At 40.0% G+C, this 17,383-nt stretch overlaps 1 protein-coding gene across 1 annotated transcript in view; it reads left to right on the forward strand.

Moving 5' to 3' along the window:
* Nucleotides 1-17,383, forward strand: part of PTN (pleiotrophin) — a 77,265-nt gene that overhangs the window by 44,960 nt on the left and 14,922 nt on the right. The window contains exons 2-4 of the mRNA XM_064420909.1: nt 8,442-8,551; nt 10,010-10,183; nt 11,221-11,382. Of these exons, the coding sequence (XP_064276979.1) occupies nt 8,443-8,551; nt 10,010-10,183; nt 11,221-11,382 (445 nt within the window). The 5' untranslated portion in view covers nt 8,442. The remainder of the gene's footprint in view (nt 1-8,441; nt 8,552-10,009; nt 10,184-11,220; nt 11,383-17,383) is intronic.

Consider the following 17,383-nt stretch of genomic DNA (forward strand, 5'->3'; position numbering starts at 1 on the left):
ATATAATTTCATTAATTACATCATCAAAAGAAGAAAACTCGTTATTTCATCATTTTCATAGTAGGTTTTCTTTAACAAAATCATTCTGAAAGATCACTATTGTTATAAATGAGATTAAGACATGTTTTTTCAGCCAGAGAGAGACCATTTGGCTGAACAGTCAGTTATTATAATTAAAGGTTCTTTCTTTAAATCTTGGCTCGGTCTTGGACTTAGATCGCTAAGGCTATAGTAGAAGTTTTAATGAACACAGCAATTCTTTGGTCAATGAAGGTGTGATAAAATGATGGAGACTCAAGATTTTGAGCTCTGAGAAGAGTTTGGTGAGCTTTACCCTTAAAAAAAGTATACAGAGAAATGTATGTGATGTCTATGTCTGCTTTTCATACTCAGGAAAGGAAAAGTAAGGTAAATAAAGATTTTGCATTGGATAAAGGAATGACACTACAATGGCAGGGTAGACAAGGCAAAGAACTAAATTAGATTATACACCACAGTAGTCAGGATGGAAAGCAGTTAAGGAAAAGTTGGAACCTGAAACACATTTGAGTGAGAACAGAGAGAAATATCAGGTGTGGGTGGCTTGGGAAATTAGTTGGAGAAGCTGTAAAGAGGTGCAGTACTTGCAAATGAAAATTATTGGGTTAGCCCCCACACACTCTGTAGTGGTAGTCATGACTGGTTAACAGAACTTGATGGTCCAGAAAAGGTTCCAAAATTAGAGAAACCACAGCAAAGGAAATATAAGTGGAAATTAATGATACACACTAAATAAATGAATAAAAGCAAGCTATTGGTATACTTGTTTTGTTCAGCCTGGAGAAGAAACTGAGGGGAGACCTCATTGTGGTCTTCAGTGAGGGGAAGTGGAGGGACAGGTACCGCTTCTCTTCACTCTCTGATCAGGGACAGAACAGCCTGAAGTTGGCTGGAAGAGGTTTAGGTTGGATAATCAGGAAGAAGTTTTTCCCTCAGGGGGTGGTTGGGCACTGAGCAGGCTCCCCAGGGAAGCGGGGTCAGCAGCAAGCCTGACAGAGCTCAGGAAGTGTTTGGATGATGTTCTCGGGCACACGCTGTCGTACTTGGGGTGTGCTGTGCAGGGGCAGGAGGTGGACTTAATGGTCCTGATGAGTCTTTTCCAACTCAGCATACTCTGTGATTCTGTGATACATAAGACAGTCATGTCAATCTTATCCTGGAGGAGTATGGAAAAACATCTACTAGCTTTGTGTCACCCCAAAGCTGGATGTGGATAACTTCAGTTAGAAGCCCTTGTCCGATTATGCACAGGTAAAATAGAAGGAGATCTTTCATAACACAAAGATTTATCTTTCACAACTTAAATTAGAAGATAAAAAGTGCTAATAGTAATAGACTTCAAAATGTGTTGATGTGATTTCTTTACTACTTAATATAGAACTCTAAAAAGTTGAGGTATTTTAGAATGTGATTCAGTATGATCTTATATCTCATCTTCAAGTCTATCCCTAAAAAGAACTATTTGTATCAAGTGTTAGCAGCTGATTTGCTTTATGTTGCATAGGAGCATGAATACAGATGTGATTAAAGTTTTAAATTTTAAAAGTTGGCTTTTGTGAAATCAACTAAACTGGTGATGTGTGTTGGACTGATGCAAATTTTTTAATGAAGGACTGATAAAAATTTATTTTGTATCAAGCTAGAAATAAAATTGAAATTTATTTCCTTAAGAAAAAGAGTGGGAGGGGAAAAGCTGTAGAGCAAAATTCCCTAACTGGGAATTGTATATCTAACATGTCTATCAGCCCACTGAAGTGCTATTGTGAGCTTGCAGAAATTTAAAAAAATGGCAGTGATCATCCTGTGAAGTAGTGTCTTGAAAGTCCAGACACAGACTGAGACTCACCAAAAACTAAGCTGGCTTAAATCTTGCAAGGGCAACAAAGAGCAAATCTAGCTTTTTAATTTTATTTCCCTACTAGTGCAAATAAAGACAACAAAGGAAATGTGTATGTGTGGGAAGGAAGAGGGAACACACTACAGCTGGAAGATTATGGTTCATAAAGGTCCGGCTCCAGAAGCATGTTAGCTTTTGCCTCAGTTCTCCATATGGGAGATCAGGTAGGACATAGGGGCATGCAGTGGGTGGTGGATGGGATAAAGACCTGGAGAAGCAAAAGATTCTTCAAGTGTTTCTGAGGTAAAATTCCCAAGAGCCAACTGCTCTTAATTTCTCTTTTACAGAGAAAACTTGTGTTTCCATTTCTGACTACTGTAACAAATGGCATGTGACATTTCAGATTCATTAAGACCATTAAACCATGAATCAAAGTTTATTTGCTGCTGTTGTGCAACTGCAGTTTAGCAAATAAAATATTTACATTTAGGAAGAGGGAAAGAAGCAGGTCCAGGTAGCTACAGATATGTGCCTTTAATGGACTGCAAAGTAGGGCACATTTTGAATAGGATAATAATTTAAGAACTGGAATTAAATATTAAGTTTCATTAAACACAGCATGTGTTTACTGAAAGGAGACTGATGTCCCAAACTAGCTCATTTAAAAACTGATTTTGTAGATGTGACTAATCTGGCACTAATCAAACTGTAATTTATTAGAGTATTTGTTGTGGGACTTGATGAGAAATTATTCATTCAAGCAGGAAAAAAGAAGAATTAATGCAAAAGTTAGTTCTAAAGTGGACAGGGAGTTTAAAGAGGACTCAAATTGAGCAGTGTTTTGAAGAAAAATAATGTGATGCAGGAACTTCTTAAGTCTGCACCTGGGATGCATTTTTATTCGTGGTCATGGGATGAAAATAATAGTGTGTGAAGCTGGGAGTCCTAGCTTAAAATATTGTTTACTGCAAAAGAGGAACTATATCTTTTTTTGTATAGTTATATTAAGCCAAGGATTTATTGTTAGTATAATTTAAATCTTAATGGTTTAATCCAAGGATTGTTATTAGTGCGGATGTAATTACTGCAGAAAAAGATTATATCTATGCAGGTGTTATAATAATGTTAGCAACAATGCCACCACCACCACCAGTTAAATTGTTATAAATACACTTAGATTCAACTGCTTTTCCTGATGTTGTGCTGACTCTTCCCCAGCTCTTATTAGCCCTCAGCTTGGTGATTTCATTGTGTGGGTGGTAGAGATGGTTATGGTGACCTGTCATCCTCTGGGGTCCTTGTCCAGGAGGATGCTCATGTTGCTGGTTTCTTTTTCCTTGCTCTAGGATCAACCTGGGGTTGAGGGTTTTTTATGTTTGCTAGCATGCTTTGATACCTTTCTTTCCTTCACTGGTCTGCAGTCTTGTTATATCCAAACTTCCTACAGATGATGCCTTTTAGGTATACTGGAAACTATTTCTGCTTTCTCTGTCTTACCCCTCTATCCAGTTTTGTCCAGGTCCGTGTCTGAATTTCTTTATCTGACCTTGGGACAGTTGCTTATAGCAAGTGTTTGTGTCTCTGTTGATCAGCTGGTGCCCCATCTCATATCTTCCATGTCTGTATTCCTCTGCACTGTAACCTGTGTCTCCACTTCTCAAGGGCTTTGCTAACATACCAGCCCTGCATTTCTTTATGTGATGTTATCCTAATAGAGTCACAAAACCTGTGTGACTCCATACAATGACAAAGGAAAGTAAATCAAATCAGCCACAGCTGGCTGGTCAATTGGAAGAAATGCTGTTGCAGCTAAAGCAAGTATGACAAAGCTGTGGATAGGAGAAGGAATGCTCAGAAAGGGCAAACTTTGACAAGCCTTGATCCAGAGCCCTGGCAAACTGTCTTCAAAGCCCGTGGGCCATCATTAGTGATGGCAATACCTTCAGTGTTGCTATAGATGCAGCTTAACAGTGTCATCAACACAGCTGGTGTTTGGCATGTTATACTGGAAGAGCTGGAGGATTTGGACAGGTTGTTATAATACTGTGAGAAGACCTGATTGTTCGGAGTGGTAGATTGCATTCATATGGACTAATAATGAAATACTTGCTTCTAAAATCTGGGACCTTGCCAATTGCTTTGCAAAGAACAGATGAAGGGAAGGGCTTGTGCATAAAAGTTATTAACAGCAAAAAAGCCACCTGTAAAAGGCATATGTGATGCTGGGATGTGTTGCATATGCCAGCTTCAGTCAGGCTAGGAAAAATAGACTCTTGCTCACCAATAGAGCTTCATCCAAAGTTGTCTGCTTAGTTCTGAATGCTTGCGTTCAGGAAAGACTTGTTCAGATTCAGGAGTACCTGGGTGTAAGCTAATTGTCTAAGTGCAGATTGAGTCACTCTGGCAAGCTTGACTTGCTCTAGCAGAGATCCAGTGGTCTAAGAACAACATGGAAATGCCTGTGCTGCCTTGGGCTGCCCACTTGAGTGGAACTGTAAAATCAGATTGAGGGTAGTGTGGGATTTAGAGTGGGAGGCTCAAGCTCTGCTCAAAAAGTCCCTTAAACTGCAGCCGTGGAGTGAATTCTGCCTGATTCTCTTTCTGAGGCTCAACATGTAATTGAAACCATGGATGGATGGTTGATTAAGCCGTTAATTCTCTGATTGCCTGCCATTTTAAAATTTTCCTTTCATTTTTTACTCCCAAGCAGAGATTGACTGTGAAATCAACTGTAAGCCTTAAGTAATTCCTGTGCCTTATTGTTGCTGCAAGAAGTTGCTTGCTATGGTGTATCTCAACTGGTCTTCAATTCTCCCTTCATTTTACACTTCATGCTTTTTAAAGACTCTCTGGTTTAGTGTTTAACTATCATTAACCACTCCTCTCTTCTCTCTTTCATGTTTTCGTGCTCTTTATGTGATTGCTCTTGTCTTCATGTTGTTCCACCTTCCCATTTAAACTGTTCTAAACTCCCTTTCTCTCTCTTTACCTTTTCTCTCTTCTGAAGTTTCCTGTAGCAGCCCATGCCTCAAAAATCTCTTTTGTTTCTTTCACTTTTATCTTTGTCTTTCTGTGGTTGTAAGTACCCCTGCCGTTTGTTTAAATGCTGCCACTTTGCTCTGTTTAGGATTATAGGGAGGCTTTCCTCTCATGGCACATGATTTGCTTGTTATTGTTGATGTAGCCAGAGGGCTGGCTCATTACAAAAATCAAAATATCCAGGAGGACTCCATTTTGTATATAGTGTAACACTTTTTATGTCATTGCTGTTACCAGTTCTGGCAGTTCTTTAAATCAATGGTTGAACAAAAAATGTTATCAAAGAATCTAATAAAAAGAAAGAACTGTCACCTTTGAATTTTGAAAAAGGAAACCAAAAAAGACACAGTTATTTTCAGTAGAATATATTGTTTGAAGAAACAAGTCTGGTCTGGTGAGTTTTATTTTAATCTATCTTTTAACTGCCAGCTAAAATATTTGCAAAAAACCTGAACATTGTACTCATATACTTGCTGGTATTTTCTGGCCTTTTGGGAAAAAATACCTACTATTTTGTGAGTACTACATATGGGCTGCTTGTAATTTTGTGAGAGTACCCACCTTTACTGTTTACCATGCAAACTGTGCAGAACAGTTAAATGGTTTTCTGTAGTCGTACTTGTTACATCACATTTGAGGTGTTGGTGTGGTGCGAGGCAAAATCTCCATTTGTACAACATGGCTTTTCAATTGTGGATATAGGAAAGGCACTTCAGGAAGCAGCCTGGGTCTCTGCAGAGAGACAACATATCTATATCTCTGCAGGTTTAGTGTTTGCATTAGACATTTGGCAAGTGTTTTGGCTGTAGGGGAGTCTTGAGTCTTAGGAAAATATGCTATATAAAGGCTCTGTGGGGTTTTGTTTATAGGACTTCTGGAATGTTTCAGACTCCAAAACCTAACTATTTTCCCCATCTGTTTTGCTGAAAAGAATGTCAACCTGATTTAAATTTGAGTCCTTTTCAACTTAATATGAGGCAGCTTCCCTAGTAACAATTATCCATGACTCCCAATGACTGGGGAGCCTCTGGGGTATGTGTGACCACATCCCAGGTCCGTGGGGTGGGCAGTAAGGATGTAGGAGGCAGCTCCAAAACTGTGACCATCTTTTGTATTTGGTGGCATCCTGCAGAGTAAAACCACTAGTGCTGCCTTTGCTTCAGCTTCTGACACCCGGCAGAGAGTGACTTGACAGAGTGTTTGTATTTCCTGCTATATGTGCTTCCATGAAATTAACTCTCTCCTTCATCAAAGGATTCTGGAAAGCTGATTGGAAGAGATGAAGTGAGAAGATAAATTATGGGGTGTTAGGGGATGTGCAGTGTTACTGGTGGGGAAGCTCCCCAAAGGAAAGGGACAAGGGACTGAGTGTGGAGTTTGGTTTTTAAATCGTATGGCAACTGTGTTTGAATCATTGAATGGTTTGGATTGGAAGGGGCCGTGAGGATAATTTAACTCCAGCCCCCTGTCATGAACAGGGACACCTTTTTACTAGACCACTGCTCAGCACTCCATCCAACTTAGCCTTGAACACTTCCAGGGATGAGGCTTCCACAGCTTCCTTGGGTAACCTGTTCCAGTGCCTCCTCACCACAGTCACAGTAAAGATTTTTTTTCCTAATGTCCAATCTAACCCTACTCTCAATTTGAATTCATTCCTCTTTGTTCTATCACTACATGCTGTTATAAAAAAATCTCTCTTAATCTTACTCAGGAGCTCCCTTCACATCCTGGGAGGCTGCAATTAGGTCACCCCAAACCTTCTCTTTTTCAGGCTGCACAAATACAATTTTCTTAGCTTTTCCTCATGAAAGAGGTGGTCATTTGATTGTGGAAAAGAAATTTACTTTTAAAGTAAGCTGAGCTAAAAGACAGGTTGCATATTTCATTTTTAATTGCTTATTTAGTGTCTTTATTTATCTATTTAATTTGTTTTATTAATTTTCTGTGAAACATGCGAGGCTCAGAGTGGAAACATGCAGCAGAAGAAAAGGCAAAACAATCCCAAGCTCTCTGGCAACTCACGTGCTCTACTCTAGGCTGAGTTTGCTGGAAAAAATGGTGGCCCTTTCTTCTTCTTCATGGGAAAGGATACTTTCTTTTGAAGTAAATTATACTGGTGCTAATGACAGCTCTTTCAGATATTTGAATGCCAGGCCTCTTGCAGTCTTCAAATAAACTTTATTTCAACACAGCTATTAAGTTGTCTCATCTGACTTCTAGAATGATATTAAAGCCAGATACTTAAAAGTCTCCATGTTTGGGATTCCTCTCCTGTTTTTCATGTCAGTTATAATTATGTTGCATTTGGGCAAGAGGTTGCCAGCAGAGAATACTGAGGAGTGCCAAATTAAATTTCAAATACATTTTGTTCTTTGCTCATGTTGAGAAATATTTCTCCTCCACAGTTGCTGTGCTCAGCAGAATGAGATCAGGCTGCCATTAAACTCTGTAAATATCAGTCTAGCTGAGTTTTAAAGACTTAGTGGCACTGTTATCCCTCCTCTGAAGGCTGGTGTAATGTGAATATCATGGGTCCTGGTTTGAAGAAAAACAAAACGAAAAAAGATTGGAGAAACCTTCCTTTCATCCAAGCAATCTCAATTCCACTACCTTGGAGCCTAGCTACCTGCTGGAGAAATGTCTCTAGGAAATGGGGAGGTTGCTTATTTTTAAATTATGTATTAAAGGCCCTGTGTTCTGATAAATAGTGCCAAAATGTGATAGTGCAAATTATAGAAATGGGAAAGGGAAAGCTCAAAATCGCTTTTGGTGACTGGTTAGTGAGTGATGCTTCAATCCCGAGCAAATGTATTTAATACCTTTTTGTATTTGAATATTTGCTTCCCAAATCCAGATTTTGGTTTTATTAGCATGCTGTGGATAGCCTCTAGCAGTGTGTGCAAGTACTACCCCTGTGCCTACTTTGCATTTCAAACAATTAACTTAATTTATATTATGAAGAGACACTAATTGGAAAGGAAGGAAGATGTAGCAACATGCCAATGACAATTAAGATAATGCATCACATATCACCTATATAAGTTTTTATGAAAGAAACTCTTTTCAACTGTCACCTAAGCCTAATAAGAACTTCAACCCTTGCAAGGTGGACAGTATTCCCTACTTCATATAAGTTGATAAAGTGAAAAATGAAGTGTATGTTTTGCTTATTCTTACACAGTCAGAGGTCAGAAAAGAGGAGAGGAGTACCAGACCTGTCAGAATCCTTGTTTCTCTAACAGGTTTCTAGAAGACAAGCAGTAGTTACAGTTCCCATGGCAAAATTCCTCCAATAACATCAATGCTGTAGATCAGGGATTTGGTTACACAGGCTGGAAAATAGTTAAAAATCTTCGTATTCTCTCTGGAGTGGAGATAATTGCCCATTCTGGTGATAGCTAATTATGTTGACTTGCTCGTATCTTGTGGTCCTGAAGCAGAGCTTCCCAAAAATGCTTTAGTTGGAGTCCCACTTTTTACAGTCTCACTAACCATTTTTTTCCTTTCTGTCATTGATCTGCAGAATGCAACAGCAACAACAGCAACGTCGAATGTTCACAGCTGCCCTCCTGGCACTCGTTTTCCTTCTGGCAGCTGTGAGTACCACTGAGGCTGGCAAGAAAGAGAAACCAGGTAAGGTCCAGTCTATTTCAGAGTTAATCCCCAAGACAGATTTCATGTGTGTGAGAATGTTGGATGCTTCTGGTTTTGTTATGAAATCAGGTCATTTGTTAACCTTTTGCCCTCAGGGTAGGACTTTTGGCTGTGACATGTTGTTCTGTGTTAAATAGGGAAGCGGAAAGGGATTTCCATGTCAAGTGGAAGATTGACAGCCCCAGAGACTGGAGTCCTTGCTTTATCACAGAGTGGATATTGCAAAGCAGCTTAAAATGTGCTCCATTTATAGTTTCATGCTTGACTTAGGGGAAGCCAAAAAGGAGTGATGAAGGAGCAGTTATGTCACTTCCTCAGTGTTATATATGACAGTACTACACTGGTGCTGTGTGATGTGGAAATCCTCTGACAAAGAATTGTACTAACTCGCTGCTGCACAGACAGCCAGATATCCAGCAGTAGTTGCTTTCTGTCAGTGATGAACTCAGACCTCATTATAAGAGAAACTGGCCCAGGGTGGAAAATTCATATCTGTCGAACTCAGTTTTGATATTTTTTTAAAGAATGTATTTTTTGGTGTTTTTCTTAAGGTCTTATTATTTTCAGACAACTTGTATACCAGATAATATGAACTGTGAGTCTGTCAGGATTACTGTTCCCACTAAAAAAAGGGAACTTTTAAACCATTTTGGCTTTGTGGAAATATGAGAAAATGGTAGCATAAACATGCAAGACCTAGAAGAAAAACATAAATTTATATAAGTATATTTACAGTTACTTGTGATAATTTAGGGACCTAAGTAATTATTTTTGTGAATCCTTGGGTTTGATAACATTGCTATCTTTTCTCATAAGACTTTTATTTAAGGATCTAAATAAAATCATGATCCTTACTTTTTTCTCTGAGCAACAAACCCACCTGAATTAATAGCACTTTGAGTACACTTCTCCATGTAGCTCCTTTGCCTTTGAAGTATTCTGTTATAAAATGTGACATGGTATAGGAAATAAAAAGTTTGCATCCCACAGCTGTTTCCTGGAGGTGCTCAAATCCTCTGATACACAATTTCAGCACATACATTTCTCACTGTGTAGTGTATAGTGCTTCAGCTGGAACTGAGGATATTTGCATGCCACCAGCTACTGGAGACAGAGCTTTCTGAGTGTGGTCCATTCTACATGTTTTGGTCAGTGATCCCTGTGGGTTTTTAGATTTCTAGTCCATCTGAATGGACTAGCAAACATGGCAGTGGGACTGAGTTTGAATGCTCATCCTGCTTTGGACTCAAAGGGGCTGACCTGTCTCTGCAGAATTGTGAAGAGGATGTCAAACCTTTTGCTTTTAAGGCCATTGTGTTATGAATGTCTTCCTTACTCACCCTTCTAGGTGCTGTGACTTTGATTAAGTTTAGGCAACTTCTCCGTAGGCTTTGGATACTGAGAAGTTCTCTTGCTTGGTTTCTTGTCTTCATCCAGAGAAAAAGGCGAAGAAGTCTGACTGTGGGGAATGGCAGTGGAGTGTCTGCGTGCCCACCAATGGCGACTGCGGCCTGGGGACACGTGAGGGCACCCGCACTGGAGCTGAGTGCAAACAAACCACCAAGACTCAGAAGTGTAAGATTCCCTGCAACTGGAAGAAGCAATTTGGAGGTCAGTATCCCTCTCTTAAGGGATTTTCTTAGGTTTTTATTTTGACTATGGGGCAGGAAGCCTGTTTTTTCTGTTTAGCTCTGTGAATGTCTTGGTGAAAGTGTTAGTCTTGCATTTCAGGTTCATCAGAGCTAGAGCATGCAGGGCATCAGAAGGCAGCTGCCTCAGAGTTCCTTTGCAGAGAGTCCCTATAACTTACTACAAACTCTGCCTTCCTGCATGCTGAAATCTGCTCTCTGTGGTGTTCATCTCTGTTTAGGGCAGTAGTGCAAGTTCACATCAGTGAACCTCTGCAGTGGCTGTCACAGGCTTTACAAAGTGTGATGAGGAGCGTGGGGGACTGGCTAGCTGTGTGTGCAGTGAAAGGAGGGAGTGAAGACCAGTATATTTCTAGTTCCAGTGTATTTCATTTTTACCATTCAGTTCAGAAGGTTCGTGTGTACCAGTTTGGGAAGATATGTCAGATCTGTCCTGGACAAGATGTCTGTCCAAAACTCAAATTTGATTACTCTTGCAAACTTGGCCTTTTTTTCCAGGAAACATCTTGCATGATTTTGAAATTATTGTGACCTTACCAACACAATCACAAACACTGCAGTTTTAGACTTGAGAAGTTTATGGGTGCACATACATTCTAGAAACTGTTCAAGCTTTATTTGGTAACCTCTGGTGTCACACAAATGGAGAAACAATGATATGGAATGTAAATGACATTTTAAACTGCTGTTTCTTCCTTTCTTTTTTTTTTTTTTTTTTTTTTTGTTGTTTCTGTTCATATTCATACCTGAATGGATTTCTCTTTATATGTCAAAAAATGCAATATCCATGCGAAAGCAAGAGGATTAAATTTTAAAGCACTGGGAAGGGGGTGAGATAACAAATAATCTTTAAAGTTTTCTTGGGATACTTTTCTTCAGTTGCACATCTTTTTGTCTGTAAGCACCAGCTGCCTGTGATATCCTATTAGACTCACAACATTTTTGTTTTCATGCTCAGTCATTGTGTTTTAAATTTTGCCTCTTTTTTCCTTGCTGCAGCGGAGTGCAAATACCAGTTCCAGGCCTGGGGAGAATGTGACTTGAACACAGCCTTGAAGACTCGGACTGGGAACCTAAAGAGAGCCCTTCATAATGCTGACTGCCAGAAGACTGTCACAATCTCAAAGCCCTGTGGGAAGCTTACCAAACCCAAACCTCAAGGTAAATTCCATTTGCTGGAAGCTGCATGATAGTTCACTTAAATCACTGGGTTTGCGGTGTCCTGCATGCTTCAGTGGGAGCTCAGTTGTACAGGATATTGCACTTTCATGGCCTTTCCTCAGCTCTGCACTGCTCCTGTCTGTCAGGGCTCAGACAGGGAATATTCCTGAGCTGCATAGCTGTCTCACACTTGAAAAGTAAGCTGAAGATTAGAGCTCCAGTTTTAGCTTTAGAACATCTGTACTGTTACCAGTTTGCTTACACAACTAGACTTCCAGACTAAAGATTTTTTGTAACTCACTTGTCAATGAGAACAGAAAAAAAATAATAACATGAAATAATATCCCTTAATAAAGACATCTTTTATATAGGTTTTCTTTAGTATTGATTAATGACTTGTTGAAAAAAAGGACTGTTTTCCTTCTGGACAAGTTACATTGAAAGGACATTCTTCTCACTGCACACTGAAATATGAAAATATTGTGCACCCATGGGGCTGTTTATTCCTTATTCAAACATAGCAGGAAGAACAGTACAGAATGTATATGTCTTATTTTAGTGCGACTGACAGTATAATTCCTGGTACACAGAAAGACATATGCCCTGCATTTGTGTTTCCAGGTGGCCCTTAGAAAAACTTATTTTCTTTCTAATCATTAAAGCCTTTTAATGTACTCTTTTGTTGGAATAGCAGGTGCTATGTCTATAGGATGATTTATAGTGGGAGCTAAAGCTGTGAGATCTTGTTTGAGATACAAAAGTAATGTGTTTTAAGTAGATTATAAAAGCTATGCTACCCTGACATTTGTTTACTTAAAACCAACAGGGTTTGACACATTCCAGGCTCTGAATACTTGGATAGCAATGCAAATAAATGTGATTATATGTGACAGGTGCACCTGGGACAAGCAATTTTCAGACTGTGGGCTGTGGTGCACCACTGATCAGAGGAGTACCTGCAGGTGGCCTGCTCTGCTAGAGCAACCAGAGAAGTTGCACGGGCTTTGTGTGTGTGTGTGTGTGTGTGCATGCATCCATCCATCCATGTCACTGGTTTTCCTTGCCCACCATCCATGGAGTTATCAGACAAGTACAGAACCTGTGCAGACAGTGACAGGCTGTGGAGCAGTAAAGTTGCAACTAGATTTGCAGAGACCACCTGAGTGGGTTGAGCTGGTGACAATAAATATCATTTAGGGATTGAGTGATTGGATGGGAATGCAGGAAGGGCTTTGAGATTCCCAAAGTGATTTTATTGTTTAGCAGTTTGGGGGACAGAATTTTTTTTTTCATGTTTTTGCTGTTTTCTTTTTTCACTAAGTTTCCATGCCTAAGGAGCCTTTGGGAGTTTACTGAATGAGGCTTCCTATTGTGCTGCCAGAAGGCCTCTGCCCCTCAAGCCTCTGCCTTGTCCTGCTGCCACTGAGTCATATATCTATATCCTGTCAGTGGCTGTCAGAACAGGGGGAGATGGGGACAAAGCAGAGCATTGATGCAGCATTGTTTTGTGAGAGCGGTGCTCTTGGGTGGTACAAGCTCATTTTTGAGTTAGAGTTTTAAAGGCAGAGCTTGAGAAATTGCTGGATTGGAGTCAACTTTAACTGATTCTAGAGTCTAGGAGTGAGTTATAGCTGAGACTGAAAATTGGATTGGGACTGACTGCAGCAGCCAGTATGGTGTTTGACTTAATTATGAAACCTGGCTTTATTTGATTTGAAGGAATGCAAAAAGAGAAATAGGTACAAATGTGGGGTTTTAATCATAATAACTGTGGGCAGTTCTGCTCTCCTGATCTGCATTAGAAATCTTCTGCATGCCACCTGCTCACTCATCTGCTGTTGGCATTAGTAGGAGCAGCAGGTATAGGAGTCACATACACACAGCCTGCCTGGGCTCAGAGCTAAGTCCATATTGCAGATCTGTGGGTATAACTACACGGGAGCTACACTGGGCAGTGTGTTGGCACCAGAAGGAGGAACTAGAGGAAGAAATTAGGTCAAGCAGATTAGTTCTGTGTGAAGAGTTTTGCCCCACTGAACTTTATTTCAGAGTTAAAAATCAGAGTGCTGGCATGTTGGCTGGAATGAGAATATTTGTTTTTGTCCTGAGGTGAAGGAAATGACAGGCTGGAGGTAAGTCCAAACCCACAACTAAGATAAAAGAAAATATTTAAACTGCATTCAATCTGTAGCTAGAATCTTAATGAATTTCCTTATTTGGAAATGGGAAGAACTGACTTGTAGCCTGAGCACTTCAAATGGTCTACAGTTACATGTCAGTTTCCTTTTTCACCCCTAACTTTGCATCAGTGCCTCAAGAGTATAACAAAGAAAGCCCATGATGCATTATTTGGAAGCAGCAGGTCATTTGCTGAAGCGTGAAAGGTCTGTACTGATATCCAGCTAGATCTGTGGGTGCTGATCAAGGGCTGTCCATTCCTACTGGGATTCCCTGGCCGAGCAGGGCAGGGGCTTGCTGGCATTTGGGTGCTCTGGCAGCAGAGCAGTCAGCCAGGGGCTCAGCAGTTCAGGAATCTGTTTTACTGTGAATGGTCACCTCTCTGATCTTTGCTTCAAGAGGTGCACCAGTGCATGCCCCTCTGACAGCAACAGGCTGAGAGCACCAAAAGCAGATGAGAACTGACTGAAAATATTGCACTGAAAAGTACCTGTATATTCAGAAAAGTTATTTTTGTGATTTTCCTGACTCACCCCCTTTCCAGTGAGGTGAAATTTTTATTCTGTTAGGTTGTATTTGTAACCTATTATGTCCATTTTCCTTTTGATTTCATACTGTAAATGAGGTCAGTAAAAAAAGCCCCTATTCAGCTTCTCCAATCAATGCTACTTTTATATATCTTTTATTTTTTTTTTTTTTGTCACTTGCCATCTTTTAAAGCTTCTGACTTAAGTAGTTCTTGGTGTAAGAATTTATCCACAATAAGAGTACTCACTACTGGATTACTTAAATTCCTTTTATTACTGCAAAAGAGTTTTTGTTATGGAGAGACTGGAATGTAAACAGTATTTCAAGCATGTCCTCTACAGAGGACACCCACTTATTGTTCATTGTTCTTATTGTTAATTACACCCACTAAATTAGCTGAATATAATTTTAATTTTGATCATTGTTTGCATGGGGAGTATCTGAGACCTTCAAAATTCTCCCTAATTTAAAAAAAAAAGTAATTAATGTGATTATTTAAGAACTCCAGGAATTTTGTGGCTAAAACAGGTTATCTTGTCTAGGCCTGACCAGTGAAGCATTGTGCATCAAATTTCACCTGACACATTTCCTTCAAGGGATGTGGTGTCTGAAGTTCTTCCTCACCTCCTCTGCTCTTTGAGGAAAATGCCAGTTGATGGATCTTAAGTGTAGATGCTGCTCTACTGTTGCTTATCCACCTTTCCAGCCCATCAACATATGGCAGCTTTGCTGATAGGATGAGTCTCCCTCCTCTCACTTAATGATTTCAAAAACAGGTGCTGTTCATAGGAGTTGGATCTATTCTTAACAGAAAGGAAAATCATAGCTGCAAAAAAAGATCTCAGGGTTTACAATTTTACAGATTTGTTGATAAAATAGAGTTTGGTTTTCCAGGATTTTCTATGATCTCTGACAAAACTTGGGCTAAGTTAAAGCAGGAGATGCTCATAAACTTTGGGAATCAATTTCTTCCTCATAAACTGATAATCTAAGTGTTTTTTATGGATTTCTTTTATCTTTAGTAAGGATCCATAGAAAAGCTTAAAACCTTTTTAAGCACTCTCCATTATTTTGGAAACTAAAAAAATAAATATTTTCTTCTTAGCAACTGGTCTTTGTCAGTACTGTTTTACTTCTGAGCAGCTGTCTTATGGATTACAACTTTTTTAAAGGATGAGAGCAGATGATGAACCAGGAATTTTAATCTTACCTGGCTTCCTGACAAGCTCTTTACCCCATAGTTTTGCTCACATGCTCTCAGACTGGAAGACAGTGGCTTGTTCCTGGGTTGCTGGGTTAAAGTGCAGGTAACACAGGATGAAAAACATCTTTCCTTCTTGAATACTGTACATTTAGGCAGACAGATTGTCAGCAATGTGATAGTGATGTCCCAGGCACCACGGTTTGTTGTGTATTTGGTCCACAAATGAGGTCATGAGAAAGCCTGTCACGAAGTCTAGAAAGGATGAAAGGATGATTTTTATCAAAAAATCCCAGTGGGGGCAGGTACTTCTTCTCTAGCACACACAATTGCATATTGTAAGCAGTGTCTGCAAGGCTGGTGATGCTGAAGGTCTCCCTAAACTGTCCTGACAGATGTGACAGACTCAGGCACTTCTGTCAAGTGGCTGCTCTAATGGTCAGCTTGCGCTGAGGAGCACAAAACGCTTCCGACATCTCCATCTGGCCAGCCTCACACCCACCCAGACTTGACTGATGCTTGTTCAGGTTCCAGCCAGCAAGAAAGCAGAAGAATGGAGGATTGTCAGGATTCAGGAAACGTTTTTCTTGAACTGCTAAAAGAGGAGGAATTTCTTTTCATTGAGCTGGGTTGCCTGATGGGTTTTATTTCTTCCTACACTCTTTCTGTCACTCTCATTCTTCCTCTCTCTCTCCCCATAACTGTTGTACTTGCAGATATTTAGTCTTCTGATTAAGATAAAATTAAATAGAATAAGCAGTTTGCCTGCCATTTTTACAATGTACTCTTCATTTTTTTGAATTATGCTCTTTTCTGATAACTTTTTCACCTGGCTGTATTTAGTTCTTTTTTATAAATCTCCCTTCCCAACTCTTTATCAATTTACAGTATATCACATCTATCAGTTACTTTGTCATGACTCAGCTCAGTCCTTGCCACACAGGAAAAATATGTGCTAAGGTTGGCAAATATTAACACTGCTCACACCACTGTTTTCTTTAGTAATTGGGGTGCCAACCAAAGATCACATCCTCCAACATGCAGTGTTTGGAAAGGTTTCCCACATAAAGGCATGACCTAACTGAGCTGTTAATGGCAGTAATCTCTTCTGTATAATTCAGATCACGTTTAGCATTTGAGAGCATAGCAAGGTGTCAGTACAGTTCCCTGTGTTTGGCATGATGTATATGCTACTGCATTGATGAAATGAACTGCACTCGGTATTTTTAATAATTTCCTATAATTTGAAGAGTTTTACTTCAGAGTTGAGTGAAGTATAAATAATCTGCCCTATCTTGTTTCTTTTATCTGTATATCTTTACAGGCAGCAATTAGCTAATCCTGCTATCACTCCTTGGAGCTCAGGAAGTCTAATTAGAAGAAAAGTAGTAATTGAAAGTCAGAAAGGCAAAATGATTTTCCAGAATGACAAAGTATCAGTGGCAGGTCCAGGCATGTAGCTAGTACCTGCTGCTCCCATTTATCATGTAAATAAAATTAGCAGGAGCTGCTGATCCCTTTTATCATGTAAATAAAATTATCAGAATGTGACAATTGACTTCAAGATGAGTGTCTGAACTTCAGTCTTTAATCAGGGTCCTTGGTTTTATGTCAGTCATCTCAGTGGACTCCCATCAGCATTAAACACATTTTATCTTGGGTCTTCTCAGGAAGCTTCTTGTCAAACCATAGAGATGGACTTGTGTTAATGAGCAGGTGTATCCCTGTCTTTACTTTGCTGGCAGAAACAGAAAACAGCCTGTGGTTTTTGAAGCATGCCAGTGGCAGGTGCCTACCTGTTGGGGGAACATCTTACTTGCAGTGTGCTGCCAGAGCACACTGACCAGCTTTGGCAGGATGGCTGGACTGCTGGTTCTTGCAAGGAGCTGACAGTGTGTGAGTGACTTGCTCTCCTGAGCCATTTGTTCCTCAGACAAACTGGGTGCTGCACTGATGAAGCTGGACCACTTCATTTTGCATGTTGGACAAGTTGCATTTTCTGGGGTGCCCTCCCTCAGCTTTGCCTTTGTACAGCTGCACAAAGCAGCAGGAGGGGACATAGACTTGTTGAGAGGAAATGACTTGTTAGGACTG

This window comes from Passer domesticus, chromosome 5 (assembly GCF_036417665.1).
Source record: "Passer domesticus isolate bPasDom1 chromosome 5, bPasDom1.hap1, whole genome shotgun sequence".
NCBI classification, from domain to species: domain Eukaryota; kingdom Metazoa; phylum Chordata; class Aves; order Passeriformes; family Passeridae; genus Passer; species Passer domesticus.